This window comes from Bos grunniens, chromosome 11, assembly GCF_055505025.1.
Source record: "Bos grunniens cultivar Pamir isolate PY7600 chromosome 11, Bosgru_T2T1.0, whole genome shotgun sequence".
NCBI classification, from domain to species: Eukaryota; Metazoa; Chordata; class Mammalia; order Artiodactyla; family Bovidae; genus Bos; species Bos grunniens.
The window spans coordinates 4,661,171-4,688,640 of record NC_141175.1 but is presented as its reverse complement, the minus strand read 5'-3'; the positions used below and the strand labels follow the sequence as shown (position 1 = coordinate 4,688,640).

Genomic DNA, 27,470 nt, shown 5'->3' with positions numbered 1-27,470 from the left:
TTCTCGACAGGCAATGCCTCGGAATCCTGGAAATATTTTTGTCGCTATGCTTGCTTTGCTTGCTTTTGCTTCCCCCGCGCAGGCTGACTTGATTGATCACACTTACTGGGCTTACATACCTACCCCACCCTTTTATTGTAGGTTATAGAATGGACAGATATAGGCCCAATCGTATCCACTAATGACTCAACACGTATGCCCCCTCCTTGGAGCTTGGAGGGGCCCTCTCATCCTGAGGAAGAAGGCAGGCTCATTAACATTTCTCTAGGCTATGAAATCCTTCCTTTACACATGGGCCCAACAAAATTATGTATTAATGTTAGTCGACAAACATGGGCTTTTGTCCTGCCTCTAAGAAGGAACTTCCACACATTGCTTGGATTATTTACTGCCCTTTCTTTGTCTGTGAACTGTGTTTATACTACTGAAACTTTAGGGAAAGAATTAGGGAAAGAACAAAGAACACTATGCAAAGGGTTTACTAATGAGAACTTTAAATATACTCCTGTTTGTTGGGACAAATGTCAGGCCAAATCAGGAAAATTAATGTTTGTGGCTAATCATACAATTGTCTACTGGGGACCCCATGGTATGTGGTTATCTAACTGCTCAGATGATATTAACAGCACTGTGTATGATTATGCTCCTCAGATAGCATAGAGGGTTACTACCACTACAGTGGAGCATTACCATGACAGAGGACTTCTTGGGTGGCTTGACGGTGCAATGGCCCCCTGTCATCTTCCAATTGTCCTCGATAAACAGATTGGGCCTGAACAATGGGACATCTAGAAACTTGCTGCAAGCACCGAAGAACTTGGGACTTGGACTGGACATTTCACAGGGACCAATCGTAGTCATAGTAATTATTTCTTTCGCTATAATCTATCATATTTTATACAAGCCTATGTTCCACTTCCTTTTGTTCTAGCTATAGGAAGTTAACAATTCAATAAGACTTTACGTTCTGTAACTTGTATAAATTGCAAATTATATACTTAACTCTTCTGTTTCCTTAAGAAATGAATCCCTTTTGATTCTTTGATCTCGACGTAGTCTTTGGTTACCAATAAATCTCCAGCAGCCCTGGGAAGAAGGCCCCATGGCTGGACTTGCTTGCCGGTTACTTACTAAACTGCTCCAGCGATCTAAACGATTCATCGGATGGCTGATTCTTGGCATTTGGGGATTAATAGCTATTTGCCCCACTGCTGCCGTCACTGGCGTTGCTTTACAAACCTCAATTCAGACACAAAATTTGATCCAAAATTCGACTCAAGATGCTCATACTATGTGGGCCACTCAGGCTCAGATAGAGGAGGACATTCAAGATGAAATACAGGGACTAAAAACAGCCATCAGATGGGTTGGAGATCAATTAATAGATGTACAAAAACAGGTGATGCTAAAATGGGACTGGAATTCTACTCAATTTTGTGTTACTCCTGTTCAATAATAGTGCCTACAACTGGGAACAAATCAAATTTCATTTACAAAACATACATGATAATGCCTCTCTGAATGTACAATTATTACAAAAGGAAACCTTTGAAACCTTTTCTAAACATCTGCCCTCTTCCACTAATTTGGAAACTTTAGCTGAACAACTAGCTGATCAATTATCTGGGCTAGACCCACACGGATGGTTTCAAAACATTACTCACCAGCATCAGGTCTGGAACTGTAATTTTGGTGATTGTCTTGACAATTATATTTGTCGTTTACCGTTGCCTTCATGCAAAAATTGTTAAAACAAAACAAACTCAAATGGTCAGAACCCTTTTTACAAATATTATACATAAATAAGGGGGAATTGTCAGGGAATGTTTAACAGGAGGATTCCTATGTGCTGTTTCTCATAAATTCTCTGTTCCTTATCAGTTCCTATTCCAAGAATGAGTAGAGCTGCACGCAGCTCCCAGGACTGAGATCATGAGAAACAGTATCTACTTGGATTCCTTTCAGTAACTCCCTTCAATGACTCTTTTCAGCGTCAGTGACCTTGTATGTATTAGACTATCCATATTGTGGCTATTGATAAAATTTCATCCTGTGTAATAGCTGAGTAATCATCTTACTGAAGATATATAAGCCTGCATTTCTGCTAATAAAATACCTTTGCTCCATCAGAGCTTGGGTCCCTGTGTCTTTCTCTCTCTCTTCCACTTTCTTATTGTTGACTCCAGACAGCCAGGTTCATTAAAGGACCCCAACAATTTCACTGCCACCTGGTTGCCACTGTTTCTGATGAAAAAAAAATCAGCTGTTAATCTTACTGGGGACAGCCCTTCCACAGGACTGTTTTCTTTCTCGCTGCTTTCAAGATCTCCTCTTTGTCTTTCAACAACTGTTGTGACATGTTTTGTGTGGCTGAGTTTATCTTGCTTGGAGTTCACTGAGCTTCTTAATACGTAGATTTACATCTTTCATTAAATCTGAGATGTTTTCAGCCATTATTTCTTCAAATAATCTTTTATTCTGGGACTCTCATATGCATATGTTGTTACAATCGATGGTGGTTCAATTTTCTTCCTTCTTTCTCCTTTCTGCTCCTCAGACAGAATAACTTCAATTGCTGTAACACTTTACTGACCAGGGGATTTTTGCTGAAATGAACACCTGTGGCCAGCGATTTGTCATATAAGTGCATACTGAAATGTCTCCGGTCAATAATGTTCAGGTAACAAAAAATAATTTAGTACTTCTCTGGTCAACGAGTTGTTAACTTCAAGTTCATGGATTCTTTCTTCTGCGGGCTCAAATCTGCCAGTGAACCCCTCCAGTGAGCTTTTCACTTCAGTTAGTGTACTTTTAAGCTCCAGAATCTCCATCTGATTTCTTTTTGGAATTTCTACCTTTTCTTAAAATTTTATGTATTTAATTTTTGGCTGGGCTGGGCCTTCATCGCTTGCTTGGGCTTTTCTCTAGTTGTGGCGAGCTGGGGCTCCTGTCCGCTGCGGGGCTCGGGCTACCCACGGCGAGCGGGGGCTCCTGTCCGCTGCGGGGCTCTTTGGCTGCGCCCGTCGCTGAGCACAGACTCTAGGCGCGTGGGTGGCAGCGGCTGCAGCACAGGGGCGCGGTGGTTTCGGCACACAGGCCCTGTGGTTGCGACCCGTGGGCTCCAGAGCGTGGCCTCAGTAGTTGCGGCACATGAACCAGGTTGCTCCCAGCACGTGGGATCTCCCCGGGTCAGGGACCAAACCCGTGTCCCCTGCACTGGCAGGTGGACTCTGATCCACAGGACCACCAGGGACGTCCCTGTCATTTCTACCTTTTCACTAAATCCCTACATGTTCTTACATTGTCCTCCTGATTTCCTTCAGTTTCCTGTCACGGTTTCTTTCAGCTGAGCGTATTTAACACAGTTCACTTAATGTCTGTGATTATTTTCATATCTGAGCCTCCTCAGGTATAGTTTCTGTCAAATGCCGTTTTTCCTGTGAACAAGCCCTATTTTCAGTTTCTTGATATGGTCTGTGATCTGTTGAGAACCGGAGGTTGAGCATTGTAACACGGCAGCTCTGGAAATCAGACCCTCCCCCTCCTCAGGATCTACATGTGTTGCCTGAGGGCTGCTGTTTTCCATTTCTGCGGTCACTTTCCCCAACTGGTTTTGCGAGACCTGTGTTCCTTGTGTGCAGCCACTGCATCTTCTGCCCCCCGTCTCAGGGGGTCAGTGTGTGACCCGGCGCAGAGTTCCGTAACAGCTGAGGTTCAGCAGCATCACCTTCCTTCAAGCACTCTCCTAGGTGTGGTGTCTGATAACATTCCTGAGCCGCAAAACAATTGATTCTGATAGCTTTTCCCCCAGCTTAATCGTTGTTTCCGTGGAGAGACTGCCCCTCACTCCATCACTTTCTGTCGTGCTCAGCTGCGTCTGACTCTTTGCAACCCTGTGGACTGCGGCCCTCCGGGTTCCTCTGTCCATAGGATTTTTTCAGGGAAGAATACTGGAGTGGGTTGTCATTTCCTACGCCCGGGGATCTTCCCAACCCAGGGATCGAACCTGCATCTCCTGTGGTTCCTGCACGGCAGGCAGATTCTTCACCTTCCGAGCCGTCAAAGTATTATTTTTGAAAACACTGGAAGTTCATAGGTTGTCACTATGCCATGTGAAAGCCCTTCCAAAGTCAAATACCAGGGGTTCTGAGGAGCTGTCTCAGCGTGTGGCCCAGTTTAATGATATTGAAGTGACTATACGGTCTGTGAAAGGTTGTCACTATGCCATGTGAAAGCCCTTCCAAAGTCAAATACCAGGGGTTCTGAGGAGCTGTCTCAGCGTGTGGCCCAGTTTAATGATATTGAAGTGACTATACGGTCTGTGAAAGGTGAATGTCTCCATTTCCTAAAGAGAGCCTGAGAAGGCTGGCCGGCCCTTCTTGCTTTTCCTGCCCAAAATAAACCAATAACCCTGGCAGATTTTCTACCTGAACACAGAACGTGAGAGTCTGTGTCTTGTTTAAATGAGCACGGGCCCTGAAAAGAACAAATTTACCACAACTCTCAGGCTATAGTAGAAACAGGATTTTAATATAAGATTCAAGTCTAGCATCTGCTATTTACAACAAATAAATATTGCCCCTCCCCAACTGGTAAACATTTTTTTTTCACTGTTTATACAAATATTCAGTCCCCCTCCCCTCCCCCCCAACCCCTCCTTTTCCCACTAACCCCCGTCTCGCGTGGTCTCGCTAAGCCCAGGATGCGGCAGTGAACAGCGCTTGCAGGGTCAGGAGATCCGACATCGGTGGGACTCAGCCGAGACCATCCTCACCCACCAGTTAGAGTCTGGGCCGTGAAGGCGGTCTCTCTCTCTTTCTCCTCTCTCCCGGCGGAGGGCTGGAGTGGGCAGTGGGTGAGACTCCCCTCGCCTTTGGTTGCCCTGATGATGGAATCTTTGGTGCAGCCTGAGACAAGGCCAGAGTGGTGGGAGGAGAGAACTGCAGTGGTGAGACCCGGTGGAGCAGTGGGTGCCCTGGGGGTGCCCACGGGCACGGGTGGCAGTGGTCCACACCTGGGAGGGTGTGCGGGCGGTGTGTGGGGGGGCCGGGCCCGGCGGCAGGCAGGGCTCTGTGCCCACTGGCCGCGCTCCTTGGCAAAGGTTCAGCTAGTCTTCCGGTTCCAGACAGCAGAAGGCACCTAAGGCAGCAGGTGGTCCACGGGAGGCCAGGTCAGCCTGTCGGCAGAGGCGTCAATCCCGGCCGCGGGGGAGGTCTGCAGTGAGACTGGAGTCTGGGGGTGGCCTGGGCTGGGCGGGTCGGGCAGAGGTGTCCGCCTGGCCTGGCTCACCAAAGTCTGTAAGTGCTGAGTCGCCTGGCTAGACAGACCCTGGAAAGGGCGGCTCTGTGGCTGGCAGCTAAGGACCGGTTAGAAGATGCCCTTGGCAATCTTGAGTCCCTTCTGCTTCATGCGGGGGAGGGTCGAGCTGGCTCCATGTCTGACCTTTGTCCCCTTGGTGAAGGTCCGTTTCTTTAGGACAAAGTCATAGTTGGCGGTAGAGTTCATGGCGTAGAACACGTTGGCGTTGTCAGGGATCTTCAGCTCTGGTCAGGAAGGGGCAGAGGGTCAGCTGGGCTTACGGGAACCCCACAGCACACCGCACCACTTGAGAGCCCCAGTCAGGGGCTCTGATTACCCCTGCCCGAGGGCAGGCCTGATCCAAGACACGAGGCGCCCAGTACAACTCCAGGGCCACCCAGGACCCCTCGTAGTGACACCTGCCTGGGACGCTTTACTGAGGCACCAATGGAAACCAACGACTCTTGTTTAAAAACAGGCTCTGACTCTAGAAAGCCCCACCTCGGCCTGCAGTTGGCAAAGGGTTGCCCTGTCCTGTCCCCTGCTGCCTCCAATGAACAGGATTCTCCAGGTGGAGTAAGTTTTCCAGAACCCAGACCACCTCCCCTGAAACCCACCCAACTTAGGACAAGGGCTCTGGGTTTCTGTGAAGGGCAGGGTTTGCCTCTGGCCCAGCGCAGCGTTTCAGGGAGGCCTCCACGCCCCCTGGGTGCCAGGATCTCAGCAGGCAGCTGCTCTTGGCTCTGCTTCCCACCCTCTCCTCTGCCTTAAGCCGGCTATTCCCCACAGCTGGGCTGGAATGTGTGTTCCGGGCTCCATGGTGTGGCTCTTACTCTGGTCCTTAACCTGGCTAGGCCTCAGTCTTCCTTTTCTGTAAGATGGGCGAGTCCCACCCACCCTGTTCACCTCACCTAAAATGGTGCAAGAAGGTGAGAGAGGATTTAGAAAATAACTTCCAGGGACTGTGGCTGAGATGGTAAAGAATCCACCTGCAACGCAGGAGACCCAGATCCCTCGGTCAGGAAGATCCCCTGGAGAAGGGAAAGGCTACCCACTCCAGCATTCTTGCCTGGAGAATTCCACGGACAGAGGAGCCTGGCGGGCTACGGTCCACAGGGTCGCAAAGGGTCAGACACGACTGAACGACTACTAATGCTTTCTAGGGACTGTAGGGGTCACTGCTAACTGGGTAATGGCTGTGCGTGGGCGATCAGCTCATGGGAAAGATGGGAAGAGTGACGGCATTTGCAGCTCTGGTGTGTTGATTGTACACGTGCATGTGTGAGCATACAATCCACATACACGTGGATTAGCTCACCACCTATCATATCTCCTATCTTATCTCGGGATGGGAAAACAGCCACAAAGGACTCTAGTCAGTTGCCTGAGGTCTCCAAGCCGACGCTGCCTGGCTCCAAGTCTGTGCTTGTTCCCGATCTTTCCCCGTTTCCCCTTTCTAGAATACCAAGCTGTTTCCCTGTAGTCTCTGTGTTCAGTATCTGCTACGAATTCTAACTTGTGTTCTCTCTAAATTCCCCAAAATTCCAACTTCCAAGGTGATGGGATTGGAAGGTGGGGCCTTTGGGAGGCCATGAGGTCATGAGGGTGGAGCCCCATGAAGGGGATGTTTGCTCTTATAAAAGGGATCCCAGAGAGCTCCCTACCCCCTTCCACTGTGTGGGGACACCAGGAACCCAGAAGAGGGCCTTCACCAGAACCTGACCACGCTGGCACCCTGACCCGGGCCTCAGAAGCCACCACGGTGGTATAGTTACAGTGGCCAGGACAGGCTCACACAAGGTCACGTGTGCATGGACTTTCAGAGTCGAGGCTCTGGTCCTGGCCAGCACGGTTCTCTCTGAAGGACACACTTTCCATCTCAGCCAGAAAGTGCCTCTTCGGACAGCCTGTGGGCTCAGCCATGTGGCTGCCTGCCCCAGGAGAAAAGCCTTTTCTCTCCCTTCCTCAACAATGCCAGTGCTGATCGGGGTCTCCCACTGACTGTACATGACCAGGGAAGGGCATGAGACAGGGCTCAGTGGCCAGCAGGGGCCATAGGGAGACGCTGGGCAGGTCAGTGTCTGGACAAAACCCACTTTGACTCCGGTGGGACCTTCTGGGGTGGCAGGCCTGGGGCATGGTGACCCCCCTACTTCCCCCCCGCTCCAACGCCCGCCCAGCCAGCCCTGACTTACTTCGATCATCCGAAATAACCTGCACCAGCTCGTAGTCTTCGGGCTCGTCCTCATCCAGGTTGTGTTTGTCCATGGCCTTGCGGATTACAGCCGGAGCCTTGTCTTGGCTGGTCACCTGGACAGAGCAGGGGCCGGGCCGTCAGGGCAGGGGTCTGGGCTGGGCCCTCAGAGCTGTCGCAGCGCAGTGGGCACGGCTCACAGCCTCTGGCCGGGTGCTGGGTCCGTGAGGGTCACACCAGCCTCTCCTGCTCCCCTGGGAAAGCTTCCGTGCAATGACGAGGGGTCTTTCCCAATCGCTCTTGCCCCCCATTTCCTGCAAGCCTGCCCCCTCCTGCCACACCACCTAGAAACTGCCTGCCCCTGGGGGGCTGCTCCCCTCAACCCCACCCACCCAGGTCAATGGATCCATGTGGTCTGGGTACAGACAGCATCTGGTCCCGCCCTGGAGGGGAGAGGAGGAGCTGGCTGGATGCCCGGTGGCCGCCTCCATGCCAGGCCTGCGTGGCCTACAGGCTGTAATGGAGCACAGCGTGGACCCCTGCTGCTTTGATCCCGAGGGCCAGATCATAGGCAGGCCTTGGACACAGGTCACAGGTGACGGTGTTATAAAGGGGCACCTGACCCGGTGGGGATGGGTAGGAGGGTTGTGGTGGGGGGGGGGGGTGTGCAAATGGCTCATCAGCAGCCTGAGTTCTGGAGAATGAGAAGAGTCCCCCCAGTGATTGCCCCCCAGCACACACAGAGTTTGTGGGCGACTCCCGCTGGCTAGATGTCAGAACTTCAAATTATATCCGGTGTCTGAGACCGCCAGCCACCAGCCTGGTGCAGCCCCAGCAGCCTCCTAACCGGCCTCCCTGCCCATCCCCCAGGGAGATGGGGGGGTCCCTGGTGGTCCTCCTCTGCTCCAGCTTACAGGGGCTCCCACCTCCCTCCCCCCAGGTCCAGGCCCCTGACACTCCCCTGACCCCCGGACTTGTCCCCCACCAGTTCCTTCACCCAGGGCCTCCTGCTGGTTCCCCCAAGCCCCAGGCACAAGCGCCTCCCCAACTCAGACCCTTTATCAGGGAGGCCCTGCCCCGCGGCTGCTGAAACCCCTGGTCCACCGCCCCCAGCACCACTCAGCATCGGTCATCAGCACTGGCCTCTTCAGTCCTGCATCTGGTTGGCCCTCCGTCCTCCCCACGCTACTGGGAGGTCAGCTCCAGAAGGGGGCAGGGATGACCACTGGGGTCAGTACGGGTGTGCGCGCCCGGGGCGGCCCCCGGCTCACCAGCCCACTGGGAGGCCAGCTCCAGGAGGGGGCAGGGATGACCACGGCGGTCAGTACGGGTCTGCGCGCCTGGGGCGGCCCCTGGCTCACCAGCCCACTGGGAGGCCGGCTCCAGGAGGGGGCAGGGATGGCCACGGCGGTCAGTACGGGTGTGCGCGCCCGGGGCGGCCCCCGGCTCACCAGCCCACTGGGAGGCCAGCTCCAGGAGGGGGCAGGGATGGCCACGGCGGTCAGTACGGGTCTGTGCGCCCGGGGCGGCCCCCTGGCTTACCAGGATGCTCTTGTACATATTGCCGTTGTCCACGTCCAGGCTCACCCGGATGATGCAGGAGTCGCCGACCTGCTGGTTGTAGAGGGGCAGCGAGGAGCCATAGCTGCAGACCCCGGACACGGAGCGCTTGTGGGTGCGCGTGCTGGCCACGGGCGTGGTGGAGGCCGAGGAGGAGGACGTGCTGCTGGAGGCCGAGCTGATGCCGGAGGTCTCCGGGGACGACTGGGAGGCTGACTCCCAGAACTGTGGGCAACGGCACGGTCAGCAGGTGCCCCGGGCCAGCGTCCAGCACGGGAGGGGCTTCTAGCATGGAGCGGGGGACCTTGGCCCAGGGAACCAAGGGCTGGGAAGGGCTGTTGGGGAAGTGGAGGGGGCGGTGGTCACCTTCTTCTCCTGGCCGTCGGGGGACTCTGGGACGAAGCTCATGTTGATCTCCTCCACGTCGGAGCTAGAGGAGCCGGCCGAGTGGACGCTGAGTGCGTCAGCAATGTCTCCGCTGCTGAGGTAGGGGCCGTACCTGAGTTGGTCACAGGACTTGGAGTGGCAGCTGCCGCTGGTACTGAGCTCTGCGCTGGGGGCCTGGCGGCTGCACAGAACGGCTAGCTTACTGTCCTGTCCCCTAGCCTCTGTGCCGGGTGCTCAGGCAATTACCCCATGGGCTCCAGCCTCCAACAGATCATTTAGCATCAACCCACTTCACAGACGCAAAAACTGAGGCTGAGAGAAGTGAGGCAGATGGCCCATCCCAGGGCTGTAAGTGGAGAAGCTGCGATCCCAGTGTCTGGATCTCCCCTTGAAGCTTCCCTCACCCCGAGGGAGCCTTCCCCCACCACCTGGGCACTCACTCGCTCCAGCGCTTGACGATGGCCGTGTTCTTCTTGACCTTGAGGGTGTTGCTGGCCGACTCGGAGGGGGGCTCCAGCTCGCACGACAATGTGTAGCTTCAGGACAGAGCAGGGCCATGAGCCTACCAGAAGCCACACTCGGGGCTCTGACCCTGAGCCTGTCCACCAGACGGAGTCCAGCGCCCCAGCCGTCACCAGTGGCAGAGCCCGAGGCTGACCAGGACCCCAGCCCACTGCCTCTCAGGGGTGCCTCCACACCCTGCGAGCCCCTGCCCGCACTCACCTCTCAGCCTCGCTGAGCCTCTCCATGGCCCGGAACCAGGCCCCGAAGTGCTCTTCGGGCGTGATGCTGTAATTGTTGCAGGCTGACTGGAGCAGCTTGATCTGGGCGATCACTTCGAATTCCTGAGGGCCAGAGGGGAGGATGGGATGCTGACGGCTGGGGCGGGGTGGGGTGGGGTGGGGTGGGGGGCCGGGCCTGGGACAGCCTCTGGGTCCCCTCTTCCCACCTTGTCCTCAGAGCCGGGGTTAAACAGCAACCTCCCTCCCCGAAGCTGTTCTTGACTCGACTTCCTGTCCCACCCTCCGGTGGGAGAAGCTCCCCCACCGTTTCTGTATCCAACTCTCCTCCCAAATGTAACAGGAAGGCAGACAGTGGAGCCAGGTTTCTAATCAGGTGGCACTCTGACCTCCCTTCCCCCGCAACACCTGCCCCTTTCCCGTGATGTTGCGGCCGCTCACCTTCCTCCTCTTCTCGAAGTTGATCAGTCTCCCCTGCAAAGCAGACAGCCAGCTTCCATCAGAAAGGGTCTCCTTGCCCAGATCACCCCCTCGCTCCCGCTCAGGCTGCGCTACCCAGAACAAACACTAGGGGGCAGCGTAGCACACAGCTGGACCTGGGTGGGATCAGGGCGGTGGCCCGAGGCTCTGGGTCTGGGGACAGCTGGAGAGAATGAGGCCCTGGGCAGGAGGGCTCGGCTACCCTGTGCCCCACTTGAGGGCCCAGCCTCTCTCCACCCACAGCCACTGCCTGAGGGAGGGGCTGTAGCCTGCTCCCCTTGCAGCCCTGAGCCCCACCCACTGGCACCAAGCTCTGGTCACCCGTTGCTAATACAGGCAGGTGTCTCCTAGACACAGGGGCGGCGGCTCTCGTGAGACGAGGCACGCCCTCTGCTGAGAGTGCAGGGCCAGGGACCCCCAGCCAGCCCAGCCCAGCCCCTGGGCACACTCACATACAGATAGTCCTTCATGGCAGTGTCCAGCATCACCAGGTCCGTGAGGAATGTGCCCAGGTAGGGAACGGTGCCCTGGATGACACCCTGTGACACGGGGGCGGGGGGCCTGATGAGTGAGGCCCAAGGCCCCGCTCCCCCAGCCCCACCCAGGCCCCCGCCTGGGGCACCCTAGGCGCCATTAGCCATCTTCCCCCAGCCCCACCAGGGTCCACAGACCCCAAAGTGCCTCTAGTCGCCCTCAAGGCTGGTATTTGGCAAATCCCCTGGATCACACGGTCCCTGGCCCCTGACCCCCAACCCCACCACCAAACCCCACCGAGCCCAGCTCTTCCAGGTCCCTGTTCTGGCGGCCACAGTCCCTGGGACACCAGCTGGTCAGGACACCACCAGGGCCCGGAGCGGGTCTAGCTAACGGGCATGTCCAGCAACGCAGTCCCAGGAGCGGGGCTCAAGGGGCTTCCCCCGCCGCTCCCAGCCTCAAGCAAACTCACCGCCTCTTTCGGGCGCCTCTGGGCTCGCTTGGGGTTCATCTCCAGGGTGGCAAACTTGGAGGTCCCCTCCTGCAGGGCCAAGGACAGCGTCGGTGAGGCCTCCTGCCCCATTCCCCCTTCTCACGTCACCAGCAGACCGACCTCGGCCTTGGCCACTGGTGCAAATGCTCCAGCCACCCCAGCACACCCGACTTCTAGAACTGCACCCTGACCCAGCCCTCATGGGGGTGGGAACCTCCCTGAGCCTGTCTCCTCACCTGGAAAGAGGACTACAGCCCCCTGCGGGGTCTCCCAGGACTTGGGTCACACCTCCATCACCTGTGCTGCCCACCCCCATCTCCCTCATCTCGGAAGGACTCAAAGAGGAGAGCAGGAATTCTGCCACACACCCACCCCCCGCTGCCGCCCTCCAGGGACCAGGTCCTGGCTCAGAGCTCAGGCAGGCCTTGGCGAGAGGGACAGGGACTCGGGGCACCTGGCTCAGGCGGGGTGTCCACCGTGCCAAAGGCTCCACAGCCGCCTGGAGCCCCTCTGGACATCTGCTGCACAGAACTCTGCCCTCGCCCGCTCCAGAGGGGTCTCCTGGGTGCCACCTCTGACAGGGGGAGCTGGGGCTGCCGCTCTGCTTCCCCTTTGCTGTGGAAGCTTCTGTGGAGGGGCCCTGGTGAATGCGGAGACCCCCTGCACTTGTCCCCAGCCATCTGGAGTATTTGTCATGGCCGAGAGAGGCCCCATGATGAGAATCCAAAAAGTGTCCCCGGGATGCACTGGCAGGGTCTGCCCTGGGCAGCGTGAGGCCCCAGGCAGCTGCACGCTCCCAGCCCCTAGGCCCACCTCCCGGGCCAGCTCACTGGGACCCTGGGCTGGGAGCCCCTGCAGTAGGGTCCCTGGGTGGGCAGAGGGCTCGGCCCTCCAGGGACAGGGTAGACAGAGGAGCGGCAGAGCCTGGCTTCCTGGGGACAGGCTGGGCTGGGTAGGGAAGAAACCCGCAGCCTGGATCCCAACTACCCCTGGAGGGGGCAGCTGAGTGCCTGGGGGTGGGGGGAACCAGCACGGACCCAGGGGACTCTGATCTCGCCCCTCACCCCCCAGAGCTCTGCAGCAGCCCTGCCCCACCCCCTCCCTGTACCAGGGCCTCCTGTCCCCAAAGTGCCCCCGTCCCGCCACCGGCCCGTGGACCAAACAGATCCCAGGAGGAGTTTTCCCAGAAATTTCCAATGGGAATGTCAGCCCCCCCACCCCAGCCCATGCCCCCTCCTCTACCTTGATGAGCAGCTCTCTGCTTAGGGAGTAGTTGTTCTCGTCCGAGAAAATCTCCGACAGCTTCTGAAAGACGCGGAGGCTGTCCCTGGAGGAGAGAAAGTGGGGAATGGTGTGTGTGTTGGGGGTGGCGCGGGGGCAAAATATTTAAGGACCCAGAGATTCCCTGTGCCTGCAATGGTTTTCAAACAGGGTTCCACTGGGCGCTAAGGGCTCCTTGGCCTGGGGAGGGGCTCTTGTGGCTCACCCGGGCCCCCCATGGCCGTTAGACCATGGGGTGCTATGTTGATATTAAGTGGACAGAATTGTGTGGCTGTGAGGTAAACACAGAGAAACCTCCAGTGAGGCTCAATCCAGTACCCGGCAGAGAAGGAAACCGAGTCCAGAGGCAGAACCGCAGGCCTAAGGCCAGTGGGCCCTGGGGGACCCCGCCCACAGAGGCCGCACGTTCTGGCAAGTCCCAGGCTCACTGGGGGCCAGCCCCCAAACCCGCCGGAGGGCCCTCGGAGCCCCTGTGGGGAGAGGGCTGCCCACCTGGAGACCTCTTCCCACGTCTTCTTCAGCCGGTGGATGGAGTTGCTCTGCAGGGCAGAGAGGATGGCGTAGAGGGAGGAGAAGTTCTTGAGGACCCGGCACTCCTGGAGGGCAAGGGGACAGGCCATGAGGGGGACCCAGCTTGCCTGCTCCAACTTTGGTCTCTCTCGGTGGGGAGCTCCCTCCCGGAAGAGACTGACGCCCTGGGAGGCGCTCCTGGGGCCCCGTGAGTAACGCACCCCCTCCAGGGGGAAGGTCTGAACTCAATCCTGGGCTGAAAAGGGGTGGGTCCCCGGGCCCTGGAGGGTGTACATACCCTGGCCACCTCGATCCAGTGCTCCACCACCCTGGCCCTGTGGCGGGCTGACACGCTCCGGTCCCCGAGGCAGGTGGTGATGACGCAGTTGGCCACGCTGTTGAACTGGGCGACGGTGGCACGCACGGTGGGGGCCAGGTGCTCCTTGCCCTTCTTGTCCCGCTGGGACCAGATGGAGCCCAGGCAGTGGTAGGGGACCACTTTCTTGAACAGCTCCTGGAGGCGGCAGGGGGAGGGTCACCCGGCTCTGCCGCACCCCAGGTACCCCCCCGCCCCAACCTCCCCAAGGTCCCTGGTCAGAGCTGGAGCTCAGGAAGCTGGGGAAGTGGTGCAGGGGGTGGGGGGAGCTGGCTTGCGGGGTGAAGTCTCAGGCTTTTGTTCCTTGCTCACTGTGGGCGCCCAGCACGTCAACGACCCAGGATGAAACTGGCAGGAGAGAACTAGCTGGGCCTTGCCACCAGCCCATCCTGACTTGCGGCACCAGAAGAGGCTCATGCCTGCCCAGACCAGCGGCATCTTAGCCCCAGGCCACGGTTCAGGCCTGTCCGTGTGCAGACGCACCTTCACCTGGGCGCTGCAACCACAGCCTTTGTCTGCTGCCTGTCCTGGTGTCTAACACACATCAGGTGCCTAATAAATGCAGAAGCTCCTGAGGCCTGCTCAGCAGACCCGGGGCGGGGGGTGGTCCGTGGAGTTGGCGGCACCTCAGCGAGCCCTTCTCTCCCCTCCCAAGGGGGCCAGACCCCACCCAACTTCCGACTGTTCCACCCGATGTCATCCACAGTCAATGCATGCGGAGGGCAGGATCCCAGGTCCACAGCCTGGAGGGCCACCAAGGCCTTGGGGCGAGGAACCTGGCCCAGGTGACACTTATAACAGTGGCACTGGAACTTGGGGCTGGACACCTGCTCTGGGCTTCTCTCATGGCTCAGTCGGTAAAGAATCTGCCTGTAATGCAGGAGACCCGGGTTCAATTCCTGGGTGGGGAAGATCCCGTGGAGGAGAAAATGGCAACCCACTCTAGTATTCTTGCCTGGAAAAATCCCATGGACAGAGGAGCCTGGTGGGCTACAGTCCATGGGGTCACAAGAGTCGGGCACGAGTTAGCGACTAAACCACTACCAGCTGCTCTGGACAGGGCCCAGAGGGTCTGGGTGGCAGAGGCCAGAGGGAAAGGGTGCCCATGCCCACCCTTGCTGAGACGGGTTGCCTACCGCATCCATGAGCGTGAACTGCTCTGCCACAAGGTCAGGAGGGAATGCCAGGAGGTGGGGCTTCTCCTCCCCCAGCCCATTCTCTGTAGCCACGGGCAAAGGCCAGGGGGGGTCTGGGGCTGCAGGCGGCTCGAGCTCTAGGGTTTGCGAGAGAGCCGGCTCGAGCTCTGGAGGCAGCGTCGGAGCTGGCATCAGGGCTGGCTCTGGGGCCAGTGCCGGAGCGGGCTCGAGGTCTGGGCCTAGTGTGGGCTCTGGCTCGGCAGCTGGTTTCAGAGCTGGAACTGGAGCTGGGGACAGAGCTGCGAGAGGAGAAAAGGTCAGTGACACGCCTGCCCTTCCAAGACAGAAAGCATGCCTCTGCCTTCCAGAGAAGCCTTGGCCCCAAACCCCACAATAGAACATCATCCCTGATGGAGGTGCCCACGCAGGCACTCCGAGGCCAGTCTCTGCTCCCACCCCAGCAGCTGCCATGGGGGCTCCCCCGAGTCCAGCGCCTACCCCACTCTCCTCACCCTCTGGCTCTGCCATGGGGGCGCCCCCTCTGAGTCCAGCGCCCACCCCGCCCTCCTCACCCTCCGGCTCTGCCTCGCTGAGGTCCGCGTGCTCCAGCTGGGCCAGGAGGAGGTGGGCCCGGCGCTCCAGGTCGGAGCCGGGCATGTTGAGCTGCACGTAGGCCACCAGCTGCCTGAGGCAGGGGAAGTCGGGGGGCTGACAGAAGTCCTCCGAGTACTGGTCCAGCCAGGTGCCCAGGATGGAGGAGATGGCACTGGGGGTGGGCGGGCGGGCAGCAGAGTCAGGGCCTGGCCTTTCCTTCCTCTCGACCCTCCCCTGGCACCCCCTGGGGGCCGGGCTTCTGGGCTCGCCCCGCCCATCTGGATGCCAAGGCCTGGTCAGCAGGGGGGGCGGGCAGTCTCAGCTGGAGGGAGCCCTCGGTCCACAGTGACCACCTCTCCCTTCCTGGGGAGCCTGACTCACTCTTGTCCACCCCCCAGCCCACTCTGGGCCCCCCACCCCACTCTTGGCCCCCCCACCCCCACTCTGACCTCCCCCCCAACCAAAGGGAATGCAGGAGGGCAGGCAGGGCCGCGCCTCCTCTGTTCATTGGTTTGCTCTGGCTGCGCTGCACACAGTAGGCGCTGCATAAACATGGGAGGGAGGAGGGGACAAGCAGAGCCCCCTGCCCGGCCATCATGAGCCTCCTACACCTGAACTTGGTCTCAGGACCCAGCTCTGAGCCCCCTGCCTCCCCCCTGCTCCCTGGACCTGGGACCCCAGCCACTGCCCTCTGATCCCTTTCGTCCTGCAGAAGCGCCCAGACCTCGGCCCTCCAGCAGGAATCACAAGATGTAGAGGAGCCAGGGTTCTGCCCAGGCCTCCCCAGCCTCAGCCCCCGCCGGACCCCACCCTGTAGACGGGAGACCCTCCCACCAGACCCGAGGTACACTCACTTTTTGAGTTGGTCCTGGGGTCCGCCGTCCTCGCTGGAGTAGGGAAGGATGCACCCATATCTAGAGGAGGCCGTGAGGACGTCACATCTACCGTACCTGCTATGATGTCCAGCGTTACCGGCTGACCCCCCGACTCGCACGGAAGCCCGGGAGGGCAGGATTCCTATCTGCTCCCTTCCCTGAATTAAGCCAAAAGCCCAGAAAAGTGCCTGCACACAGTAGGTGCTGGATACAGATTTGCTGAATGAATGAACCCCAAGCAGCACCTTACAGACACCTGAGTGGCCTGGGGCCTTCTGCCAGCCCCCAGTGATCCCTGCTCTGGCTAATCCCAGGAGGGGACCCCAAAATAGGCTCCTGAACTTCCTTTACAGATGGGAAGATGACTCTGCCCAAAGGCTGGAGGCAGAGAGCTTCTTCATGGGGGGAAAGAGTGAAAGCGTTAGTCACTCAGTCGTGTCTGACTCTCTGAAACCCCATGGACTATAGCTCGCCAGGCTCCTCTGTCCACGGGGTTCTCCAGGCAAGAATACTGGAGTAGGTAGCCACTGCCTTTTCCAGGGGATCTTCCTGACCCAGGGATTGAACTGGATCTCCCACATTGCAGGCAGATTCTCTACTGTCTGAGCCACCAGGGAAGCCCCTTCACGGTGGAGGAACACCTTAATTAAAACCACGCCAACCCTCGGCAGCCCTTTCCACGGGACCGGGTGTGAGGCTGCTGTCCTGCCAACGCTGTGAGGTCCGGCCTCCTGCAGCCTGTTTTCACAGGAGCAGACTGAGGCTCAGAGAGGCAAAGCGACATTCCCAAGACACACAGCCAGCGGGTGGGCAGGGAGGGGCGGGGCGCTCACCTCTTGAACAGCAGGTCCAGGACCTGCTGGGTGGTGGTGAAGGCTCGGTAGGTGCACAGGAAGATGGTGACGTAGGAGAGGTCGCTGCCCTGGAAGGCGGGCACCAGGTGCTCCACCAGCTTCTCCAGCGTGCCCGCCTTCACAGTCCGCACCTTGCAGGTCTCGTACAGGTTCAGGGCCGACTCGTTTTCATACTGCGGAGAGACAAAGGAGAATGGATGGTCAGCTGCAGCACTGTGGCCCGAGGGGTGGGCGGTGGATGGGGTGCTGGAGCTCAGAGGAAGTCCCAAGTGCTCGGTGACCTCTGGCTGGAGACGGGAACGTGAGTGCCCTGAATGGAATGAGGGTCTCAGCTCGGACTGGAGGTGGGGATGATGAAAAACAACTCTTTGAGGTCATTTTATTAGCTGAGTAGTGGTCGTAGCTCGTCAACATGAGGAGTATCATCCCCATGAGCTCTGGCAAAACAGACCCATTCTAGAGGTGAGAAAACAGAGGCTCATGCCCCGGGTACCGGGAACAGTATGTGTGGACACAGAGGCTGTCGGGGCAGCACTGGGGAAACGGCCGCAGAAAGGAATTCGGCCCAGGTCCCGGGCAGTGAAAGCCTGAGTCACGGTGGCAATCGGCCTCCTTTCTGAAAGGTTGTGCATCCGTCAGGCCCCTGCTCCGACCTGGAGGGGTTGTGGGGCTGGGCTCCATCACAGTGACTGTAGAGAACCATATATAGTAGCCTGAGCCCTTCGGGTTTTTTTTTTTTTAAAGTCCTAGTAAGTCAAATGATGTAAGGTTGGAGACGTGTGGAAGGGCAGTCAGGCTGATGGCCACCCGTGACAGTGAGAGGCAGGGCCTTCCCCAGCGGTCCAGTGGTTAAGACTCCACGCTTCCAACGCAGGGGGCGCAGAACCAACCCACGCGACTGGGGACCTAAGATTCCGCATGCCTGCCGCGTAGTGTGGCCAAACAATAAAACAGATAAAGGAGGACACCTACCGATTATCCACAATGGACAAAGAGAAAAAGAAAAAAAAAAAAAAAACTGGGGAAAAATGCATAAATAAGCCCTGCAGGGTAACAACCTTGGAGAACAGGCCCCCTTAACACAGTAGATGTCCACATATATGCCTATATTTACTTACTCTTTTCTTGGGTTAGTGCAGCAGCTCACTAATCTGACTGCTGCCCCTTCTCGCCTCATTAAAGGCGATCCGTTCCTATAAATTGCCGGTCTTGTTCTTTTTCCGAACCTTGCCTTCTCTAACTTCCTTACCTTACAATCCCAGCCTAACGTGAAGGGAAAGAGCATGAAAGTGTCTTTTTGATGTTTCACACAAATAAGAGAGCAGTGAACTGTGGACTGGGCTGTGGGGGGCAGGGTTGGCGCCCAGATCCCTGTGGGAGGCCCCTGGACCCCGGGCCCTCCCGCACTCACCCCGAGCCAGCGCTGGCCCTTGCTGGCGCCGTGGTGCACCTGGATCTTGCGCAGGGAAATGGAGTAGATGACCCCGTTGACCAGCTCCTCGCCGATCTCCTGCGTGGAGCTCTGCAAAGACAGTGCCCAGCCGCCGGGCGGGGGTGTCAGGGCCTGCCCGGCTGTGCGGCGATGGTGGGGGTAGGGGGGACACCCCCATGCCACCTTCTGTCCCTGGATGAGGCAAAGGGGGGTGGCCACAGGGACCTCCAGTCCAGAATGGAACGGGCTCACAGAGGGAGGGCTGGGGACTGTCCTCGGGGCTGCTGGCACTGCCCCCAGTCCCTGCGTCCTCACTCCACCAGCCACAGCAACTGGACAAGATACACCCACCAAAGTTTCAACCACAGCCTGCTCTGGTCCTGAGCGCCGCGCCCCCCGCCCCCACCCACCCCGACTCCCCTGTGCCAAGACGAGAATGGTTCCTGGTCATTTCACAGGTGAGTACACCACAGCGGAGGGAGCTGGGAGGGACCACCTGTCCATGGGCACACCACCGTGGTCAACTGAACGGCAGACCCGGGAACCAAGGCCCTGACTTGGCCAACTGCCCCTGGGGGCCCTGGTCCCTCCCCGGGGGCCCCCCTCCACAGCTGACCCCCGCCCTGGAGTCAGCACCCTGGCTCTGCGGCAGGTATGGGCGTCTTCAACGGCCACAAGCCGAGGCGCCTCCTTCCCCTTCTGCTCGTTCATGGCCTCGCGCCTCTTGGGCAACCACGGAGTTCCCAGTTCCCTGCCTGTCATCATGTGCACGGGCACAGCATGAGAAGGCTGGCGCCCGGACTTCCACAGAACCACAAACCACAGGACTTGCCCTGGGCCAGGAGTGGGGGGTGGGGTCATCTGGCAGCTCCTGGACCCCGGGCAGAGAGGCCCCTGTTTTAAAAGGTAGCTACCCCTCCCGCGGGGCAGACAGGCTTTGTTGGGGGGGGCTTCACCAAGGCCTGATCAAGGCCTTGGTCATTGCTGCCCTGGGGTCCACACGGTCTCCTCTCCCACTGCTCCTGACCAGGGATGAGGTGAGCTGGAAGTTGGGGAGGGTGGAGAGGGGGGTGGGGGCTAGGAGTAAAGAGACAGAACTCTGCAAGTTTAGGGAGGAGCAGGGAGGTGCTTGCCATCAGTCACAAGGTCAGTGCCGGTAGCTGGGATCACGGGTCACTGCCCCCTCCCAGAGAAAGCCCAGTGAAAGCGCTGACTCAGCCTGGGCCCTGCCAACAGCCCTTCCCTAAAGCCCGCTGCCTCAGCTGGGGCCCTGGGTAGGAACCAGGTGCCCAGGGTCCTGTACCCCCGGACATCAGTGCCCCCTGGGCTCAGGGCTGAGGTGGGCGGGTGGCTGGGCCTCTCACCTCCTACCTCCAGGGCTCTGGGAGGGTTCCGGGAGGCCTGGAAAGCCATCCTCCGGAAATCCACTTCCTCTGACCTGAGGCCGCCCTCCCACTCCGGGCATCGCACCAACGGGAAAGCCAGGGCAACATGCCGGGGCTCCTGGCCCTTCGCCTCCTCCGGAGAGAGAGCCAGGCGTTTCTGGGAAGTCAGCAGGGAACCCACAGGCGGAGGTTCCCCCAGCCCGAGCACACCCTCCCACTCCACACACCCCTACAGCCCACACTCAGGCAGGTCAAGCCCTGCCATCCGGAGGAGAAATCCCCCGTCCTGAAGCAGAAAACCCCAGACGCTTAGCGTCCTCCCCGCCTCACACATCCCTCCCCCACCTAGAGGAGGCCACGGTGCTGGGTGACGTCAGGGGCCTGCCATCCACCTGCCAGGCCAGGGCCCTGTCCACCCACCTCTGCGTCTCCTCTGGGGCTCTCGGGGGGCGGGGAGGGGGGGTGTCCGAGACTGCCTCCTACAAAGGCGGCCACCCACCCTGGAAAGGCCTGTCCCTCCCCTGGGGATTCCAACCACTTCTGGTCCAGCCGGGAGCCAGACAATGTCCTAAGCACACAGATCACTGGCAGCCACCAGACGCGCCTGCCAGAGGGCACTGGACTTGAACCCTGAGGGTGCCCACCTGGTTCCCAGGGAGCTCCAACAGACCCTGCTGGACGGAAGCACCCCCAGCCAGGCCGTTCCCCAGGCGGGTCTAAATAGCGGCTCCGCAGTGAGTGAGCCGGTCTTCGCGGGCAGCGGAGCAGCTGGCCAGCCCTGCCCGGGATTCATGTAATCCTCCAGCCCTGCCCCCACCCGAGGGGCCCCTCCCGCCAGCCGGGTGGGGGGCGGGGCAGGACGCTGAGAGCCGCACAGGCTACGCCAGGAAGGGGGGGCGGGCTCACCGCCCCATCACACAGATGGGGAGCTGCACCAGCCCCGCGGAGCCCACCCACCCTGTCCCCCCACCCCGGGTCCCTTCACAGCAGCAGCAACAGGAAAAAAAAAACAAAACACCAGATCGTCCAAGCAGCGCAGAAAGCAGGCGCCATTTAAACCAACTACGGAGAGACAACAGCGGGGAGGGCTCCCAAGCGAGCTGCGGGGCGGGGGGGCGGCCTGGGCACAAAGCGGTCGAGCGGGGCATCAGCTGCCCGCTCCCACTGCTCTTCCAGGGCCAGAGAAGGAGAGTGGCCAATAGCATTTGCCCCCGGGACCCTCTGGGGCAGGAAGGGCAGGGCCCTGGCCCCAGCAGGTGACCCATCCTGTTAGCAGAGCAGACAGCGCACAGGCCTGGGGACTGGGAGCCCACGTGGGCGGTACCAAGCCCCCGTCATGCTCTGGCTGCGGCTGGGGGCCACAGGGGGAGGGAGTGGGCAAGCAAACAGCAGATGCCCCGAGGGGAGGTGTCCATAGAGTCGCCCCGAGCTCTTGAAAAAAATTGAAAGTGTTTGTGGCTCAGTTGTGTCTAACCCTTTGTGACCCTGTAGACTGTAGCCCACCAGGTTCCTCTGTCCGTGGACTTTCCCAGGCAAGAATACTGGAGTGGGTTGCCACTTCCCTTTCCAGGGGATTTTCCCAACCCAGGGATTGAACCTGCCTCTCCTGCACTGCAGGCAGATTCTTTACCGCTGAGCCACCTGGGAAGCAGCGGAAAACAACTCTATGAGGGCGGCCGTGTCCTCAGAGGATAGCGCCTCCCATCCCGCCCCAAGCAGACACCCATAGATGTGTCCCCGGGGCCCCGCGGGACCCAGCTGGCAGCTGCCCAGGCTTCTACCACCTGGGTCTGGAGGGAAGGTGGTGAGATACTGCCGGGCCCTGGTGAGCAGAGGCCAGCAGGATGGGCACCAGGGCGCCCCACAGCACCCCCACCACCCCGTCCCTCAGAGCACAGCCCAGAGGCTCAGGGACAAGGAAAGGGCTGGGGTGGTGGCGTATGTTAGGGCACCACCTGATCAGCCTTCTCAGGGTGATGGGCAGCAAGGTGCTGCGTCCCCAGCTGACTGCAGGCCAAGCCCCAAGCCCCGTAAGGCAGAAAAAAACGGATCAGCCAGGAGCTGATTCCACCCGTATTTCAGGCTAGACCCGCTGGGACCCACTGGACCTTTCCCAGCCCCGCCGTCTCCTGCAGGAAGGTGCTCGTGCCTGCACACGTGGAGGTGGCCCTTCTCCCACCCTGGGGACCCCTGCACTCCCGTTCGCCTGTTCGTTTCTGGTGGAAACTATACCAGAGCCACGCAGGGCCTCCAGATCCATGGATGCCTCCGGCTGCAGGATGCTCCCTGCCCCAGGGGACCTGGCTGAGGGGGGAGGCAGGTGGAGAAGGAAGGCTTGAACCCACACCACGGTCTCCCTGTCCCCCTGACCCCCGGGGGGCAGGGGCTGCACATGGAGAAACCTGGTCTCGCTCAGGTCCGGCTGGGTGAGGCGGGTGGTGGTGGGCCCCACATGCACAAGCTCACTGCTCAGGGACCTCATGGCACCCTGCTGAGCTGCTGCTGAGGGCCACTGAGTCACAGAGGTCCCCCGAGGCCTCAGCCGGCCGCTCACCAGCACCTGCAGCCCTGGGCACACGAGGCCCCTCTCCAGTGCCCACCGGGCCCCAGGGTGCTGTTTCTCCTGCAGGGCTCTGCTCCCAGCTTGGCTGAGTCCCGCAGCCCCCGGCCTCAGTGAGCCTGTCTGAGAGAAGGGGCCAAGGGCAGCAGCATTCAACAGGATGAGGCGGGGGGTCACGAGAAGGGACAAGTGTGGGGAAGGACCAGCCCCAGGAACGCGGCGTGAGGACACTGTCACTGGCGAGGTGACATGGGACACGGGGCGGGGAAAACCTCTTGGGAGACCTGCCAGACGCCCTGGGAACCTGGGGGAGGGCCAGGTGAAAGGGACGGCGGGTCATTCTAAAAGTGCCAGGAGGAGGGAACCAGGCCTACGGCTTTCTGACCTCTCAGCCTTTTGCTGGAATGCCTTTTGTTGAAAAACACGAGCGCGATCAGCATCAGAGGCAGCTGCTCTGCCTTCCGGAACACAGGCTCCTGGATTTGAAGACCAAGTCGCACGCCCATTTTACACAGGTGGAGACTGAGGCCCAGGGGAGACGGTCAAGGGACCTGGTTCATCTCTCAGAATGTGTGCCCAACAAGGCAGGGAGAGTGAAAATGCCAAGTGTGCGTGACCCTCCTGGTGTGCAACAGGGCCTCGCCCTCCAGCCTGCCCCACCTCAGGTGGGTGGCCTGGGCCCTGGGCCGGAATAGAGCCCAGCTGAGGGCGGACAGTCAGTGCTGGATAGAGGTGAGCCACACTCCTGGATCCCAGGTACCGCAGCCCAGAGGCGGCCTTGATAGGGGGAACCACACGAGGTGCCTGGGTGGCAGGACAACCAGAGAGCTTAGTGACCCCAGAAACTGGCATTTGGGGACTGGCCTGGCCTGAGCCCCACAGAGGCTGACCCATCTTCCCAAGAACCTTCCCGGCCAGCTTGAGCTTCGCTGCTCATCAGCATTTAGAAGAGAAACGTGCTTCCGGGGGAGGAGGGACCAGACTCCAGGTTGGCCTTGCCCACTCAGGACTGGCTCCAGACTGTCAGGCCTCCAGGGACCAGGCCTGCAAGGGGGCCTGACTGGTGGCAGCGGAGGGGAGGGGCACCTGTCTCGGGCGGGGGGAGTGCCAGGCAGAGCTGGCTGACAACACCACCACGGGCCACAGCATCCAGCACGTGTGGGCATCTCCTGGATGCCACGCCCCTCGCACACCCGTCCCATGTAATCCTCCTGACACCTCACTTATGGGTGGGAGCTGATCTCCGTCAGGAGCCAGGAAGAGGCAGCCAGGGCAGGACTGAACCCCGGCCTGGGCCCCTGGTGTCCATGGAGACACACCCAGGCCTCTGTGCTCCACCTGAACCGTGGCTGCCACAGCCAGTCACAGCGTCCACGTGGAGTCCAGCCCTGCTCAGACAGATGCTGGAGGGAGACCAGAGACGGGCCAGGCCTCTTCAGATCACACAGCAGGTGGGGGGGAGGGGCGTGCACCAGGGCCCAGCACCCTCAGACCCCCACCTCTCCACTGAGACGGGTCTGGTGAGGGCTCCTGTCGCGGGGTGGCCAAGGCAGCCAAGGCCCAAGCTCAGCTGTAAGAACCTGGCCTGGGAGCACCGCGCTGACCAGGCTGGCCAGTGTCCTCTCGGAGCCCTGGGCACAGGCACTCCCCTGGCACCTTGTCAGACGACATAATGGTGGCCAGCATGCCTAGCCGGCCCTGACACGGTGCCAGGCACTGGTGGGGACCGCTTTGTCAGGCTGCCTGTCTTGTTCAGGCCTTGCCAGAACCCTAAGTGGAGAAAGTGGCATTAAGCCCATTTTACAGATGAGAAAACCAAGGTTCAGGGAACGAGAGCAGGTCGAGGGCTATGAGGGGCTGAGCCAGGCTTCCAGCCCAGCTCTCCTCCCTTCAGAGCCCAAGTCTGGACCAGCCTACGTGGAGCTGCCCCCCGGGGTCAAAAAGCCAACATGCCTCCAGGCGAGACCACAGAGCTGGCTATGCCAGCATCCGAGGCTTCCCAGGGGAGGGGGGGTGGCAGTCAAAGAAAATGTCGGGTCACACCTGCTCCCAAGAGCTCCTCAAACCCCGCCCCCCTGCTGGGCACCCCTGCCCAGCTCCCCAAGCACCATACCCCTCCCCCGCCACAGGCTGGCCAACAGATGGAGACTGCGGCCACTCAGAGACCCCCTCCTACACCAGGCTGCAGGTTTCAACTCCCACCTCCGCAGCACTGGGTTGAGGACAGTGACTTCGCTGGAGCCACAGGTCCAATAACGCAGCGCTTCTGGGTTTGGGAGGCTGGGCAGCACGGTGCCACGCATGGGGACCATCCAGGCAGCTGGTCCTCGACTGCCTGGGTGCAGCCTCCTGAAACCACCCCACTGGCCGCTCAAGGGCTGTGGGTGGCCGTGCTAAGTCCCCTTCCAAAAGCTCCTCACCAGCAGTGAAGACGGGGCCTGCAAACAGCTAACTGCTGCAAACGGCTAACTTCCAGGCTGACTCCTCCCAGTGCTGATCCCCACCACTCACTCCTGCTCCAGGGCCATCCTGGAGCCTCTGAGGAAAAGACCAGACCAGTGCTGGAGAAGTCCCTCCCCCAGATAAGGAACAAAGACAAAGACTCAGTACCAGCCAGACTGGCCCCCACCTGCCTCTTCTCCTAAGGAGGAAAGCAAGATGGGAAGTGGGGGGCCCAGCAGGTGGCAGCCGGTCAGTCCTCCTCTTGAACTTGACAGGCTCTGCAGCTATCCGAGGCTGTCCCCTTGGAGTCTGCCAGGAAGCCTGCTTGGAAGAGGATGGTACACAGGCTTTTGCACACACACACAAACATACACACACACACCCCTTTCAGATCATGCCTCTTGGCCTGAGGCTAATGAGTCCTGGGGGTTAGACTAGAACCCTGCACACCCTGAAATCCAGAGAACAGACAATGGGGAAGGAGGCAGGGAGGCTGGAGGGAGACAGGTTTCCCCCTCACATCTCTGAAGCCCTCCTCCTTTCATTCCACGCCCACGCTGAGCTCAGGGCTTCTAGGCTTACGGCCTGGGGTCAGAATCCCGCCCCTGCCACTTGGCAAGTTTGTGCAACTTAGTGCCTTGGTTGTTCCATCTGTTAAAAGGACGGCAGGCAATTGTGACCCCGAACAGACCCCATGCATGCACACTACTCAGCGCAGAGCCTCCCACCAAGCGCAGCCTCATACGAGATATTATTTAAACTCTCAGGGTCCAGCTGTGGGCTTATTTCTTCCCTGAAGCTCTTCCCCGTGTCTTTTGGCCCAAAGCACTTTCACCTACCTCTGGTCTCTAAGCACCCCTACCCTTCACTGACCATGGGGCTTCTGAGCTGCCTGGGCCTGGTTCTGGCCCCTCCACAGCTCCCCCGTCCTCCAGGGACACTTGTAATGATCTCACCGTGAACCCTGTCCTTCTCCCATCCCCGTGGGCTCTTGTACACAACAGGCGCCCAGCAGAGAACACAGCCCAGGTTCAAATCTGGGCTGCACTCTCGCTGGCTGCACGTATGGTCAAGGACTCTACTTCTCTGAGCTCCAGCGTTAATCACTCAGTACAACTCTTTCTGATCCCATGACTATAGCCCACCAGGCTCCTCTGTCCATGGGATTCTCCAGGCAAAAATACTGGAGTGTGTTGCCATTCCCTTCTCCAGGGGATCTATCCAACCTAAGGATCGAACCAGGTCTCCCGCACTGTGGGCAGATTCTTTACCACCTGAGCCACGAGGGAAGCCCTCTGAGCTTGGCACATAGTCAAGAGGGTTGGTCAAAGTGAGCTTGAACAAGGGAGTCATGGCTGCAGCCAGTATGTGCTCCAGACTCTGGGACCCATCCCCGCCTGGCTGAGTTGGTGGCCTGCGTGGAGACGGGGGCGCGAGCCCAGGGACTTCCACGAAGCACGGAACCGTGCCGGCCGAGCTGGGTCAGAAGTGGCTTGGCTCCGAATCATGAAGACGAGCAGATGCCCAGATGTGCGAGGACATCTGGCAGCCCCGAGAGGGAAGGATGGGGCAGAGGCTTGGTAGGAAAAGGGGGCCCGGGGAGGAAATAGAAACTGCCTCGTGGTTTCCAGACAGGACAGGGACCGCAGGCGGCCGCCTCAGCTCTGGCAGGCGACCGCAACCAGGAAATTGGCTGTGGGGGGTGGAGGGGGGCGGTGTTGGCAGGAGGGACAGGGACTCCCCACGCCCTCCCCCAGCTCACGGTAAATGGTCATTGTATTTGGTTTCCGGCAGTGGCCTTCTGTCCTGCCAGGACCCTGGCTTTCCTGCACTAGCCAGAAGCTTCCACTTTGATATCTAAACAGCGGCCGCGGCCTGGAGGCCAGTGCTGGGGCCAGAAGGCAGAGGCGAAAGGGGGCAAAGGCAGGCAGACCCCCGGGCAGGGGCAGGCCTCAGATCTGCACTCTCCCTCGGTTCCTTGGGGATACAGATGGATAGGGGGAGGGAAGGAGGGAGGAAAAGCAGCCTGGCGGCCTGCCCCTGTGAGTGCGCCGGCTGGACCCTCCAGCACACAAAGCCCGAGGAGCTGCCAGACATAATGAAAGTCAGATGAGCGCTGGGCTGGTGTCAGGCCTCCCGCCCCCACCCTCCCAGGGGTCTCGTTCCAGCCACCAATGAAGACCAGAGCTGTGGGTGGATGAGGGTCGGGGAAGAGGCCTGGCCCCGCCACCCGCCAAGCTCACCAATAAAGGGTCTCCCAGGCCTGCGTCCTCCCAAGAGTTCCCTCCCCCCTCTCCCCACTCCCACACTGGACAAGATGTGCTTTATCCTCCCGTAACTACGCACCCAGACCCTGTCTAGGCACTGGGGTCACACAGAGAGAGGCCCAAGACCCAGGC

General features: G+C 59.5%; 1 protein-coding gene across 14 annotated transcripts in view; it reads right to left on the bottom strand.

Moving 5' to 3' along the window:
• Positions 1 to 4,509: 4,509 nt before the first annotated feature.
• LOC147362360 (ral guanine nucleotide dissociation stimulator) overlaps positions 4,510 to 27,470 on the bottom strand; it is a 49,996-nt gene continuing 27,035 nt past the window's right edge. For 4 of the 14 annotated variants that reach the window (XM_086324357.1, XM_086324361.1, XM_086324359.1 and 1 more), the window contains exons 2-18: positions 18,664 to 18,774; positions 17,232 to 17,425; positions 16,378 to 16,473; positions 15,502 to 15,695; positions 14,930 to 15,228; positions 13,716 to 13,931; positions 13,400 to 13,503; positions 12,869 to 12,953; positions 11,606 to 11,674; positions 11,112 to 11,198; positions 10,621 to 10,653; positions 10,163 to 10,284; positions 9,880 to 9,975; positions 9,419 to 9,620; positions 9,035 to 9,277; positions 7,494 to 7,608; positions 4,510 to 5,543 (exon numbers count right to left, since the gene is read on the bottom strand). In XM_086324357.1, coding sequence (XP_086180483.1) covers positions 5,368 to 5,543; positions 7,494 to 7,608; positions 9,035 to 9,277; positions 9,419 to 9,620; positions 9,880 to 9,975; positions 10,163 to 10,284; positions 10,621 to 10,653; positions 11,112 to 11,198; positions 11,606 to 11,674; positions 12,869 to 12,953; positions 13,400 to 13,503; positions 13,716 to 13,931; positions 14,930 to 15,228; positions 15,502 to 15,695; positions 16,378 to 16,473; positions 17,232 to 17,425; positions 18,664 to 18,774 — 2,442 coding nt within the window. In that variant the 3' untranslated portion in view covers positions 4,510 to 5,367. Of the gene's footprint in view, positions 5,544 to 7,493; positions 7,609 to 9,034; positions 9,278 to 9,418; positions 9,621 to 9,879; positions 9,976 to 10,162; positions 10,285 to 10,620; positions 10,654 to 11,111; positions 11,199 to 11,605; positions 11,675 to 12,868; positions 12,954 to 13,399; positions 13,504 to 13,715; positions 13,932 to 14,929; positions 15,229 to 15,501; positions 15,696 to 16,377; positions 16,477 to 17,231; positions 17,426 to 18,663; positions 18,775 to 20,713; positions 20,880 to 27,470 lie in introns of those variants that run through there. The other 10 variants (XM_086324364.1, XM_086324363.1, XM_086324360.1 and 7 more) reach the window with 4 other exon arrangements.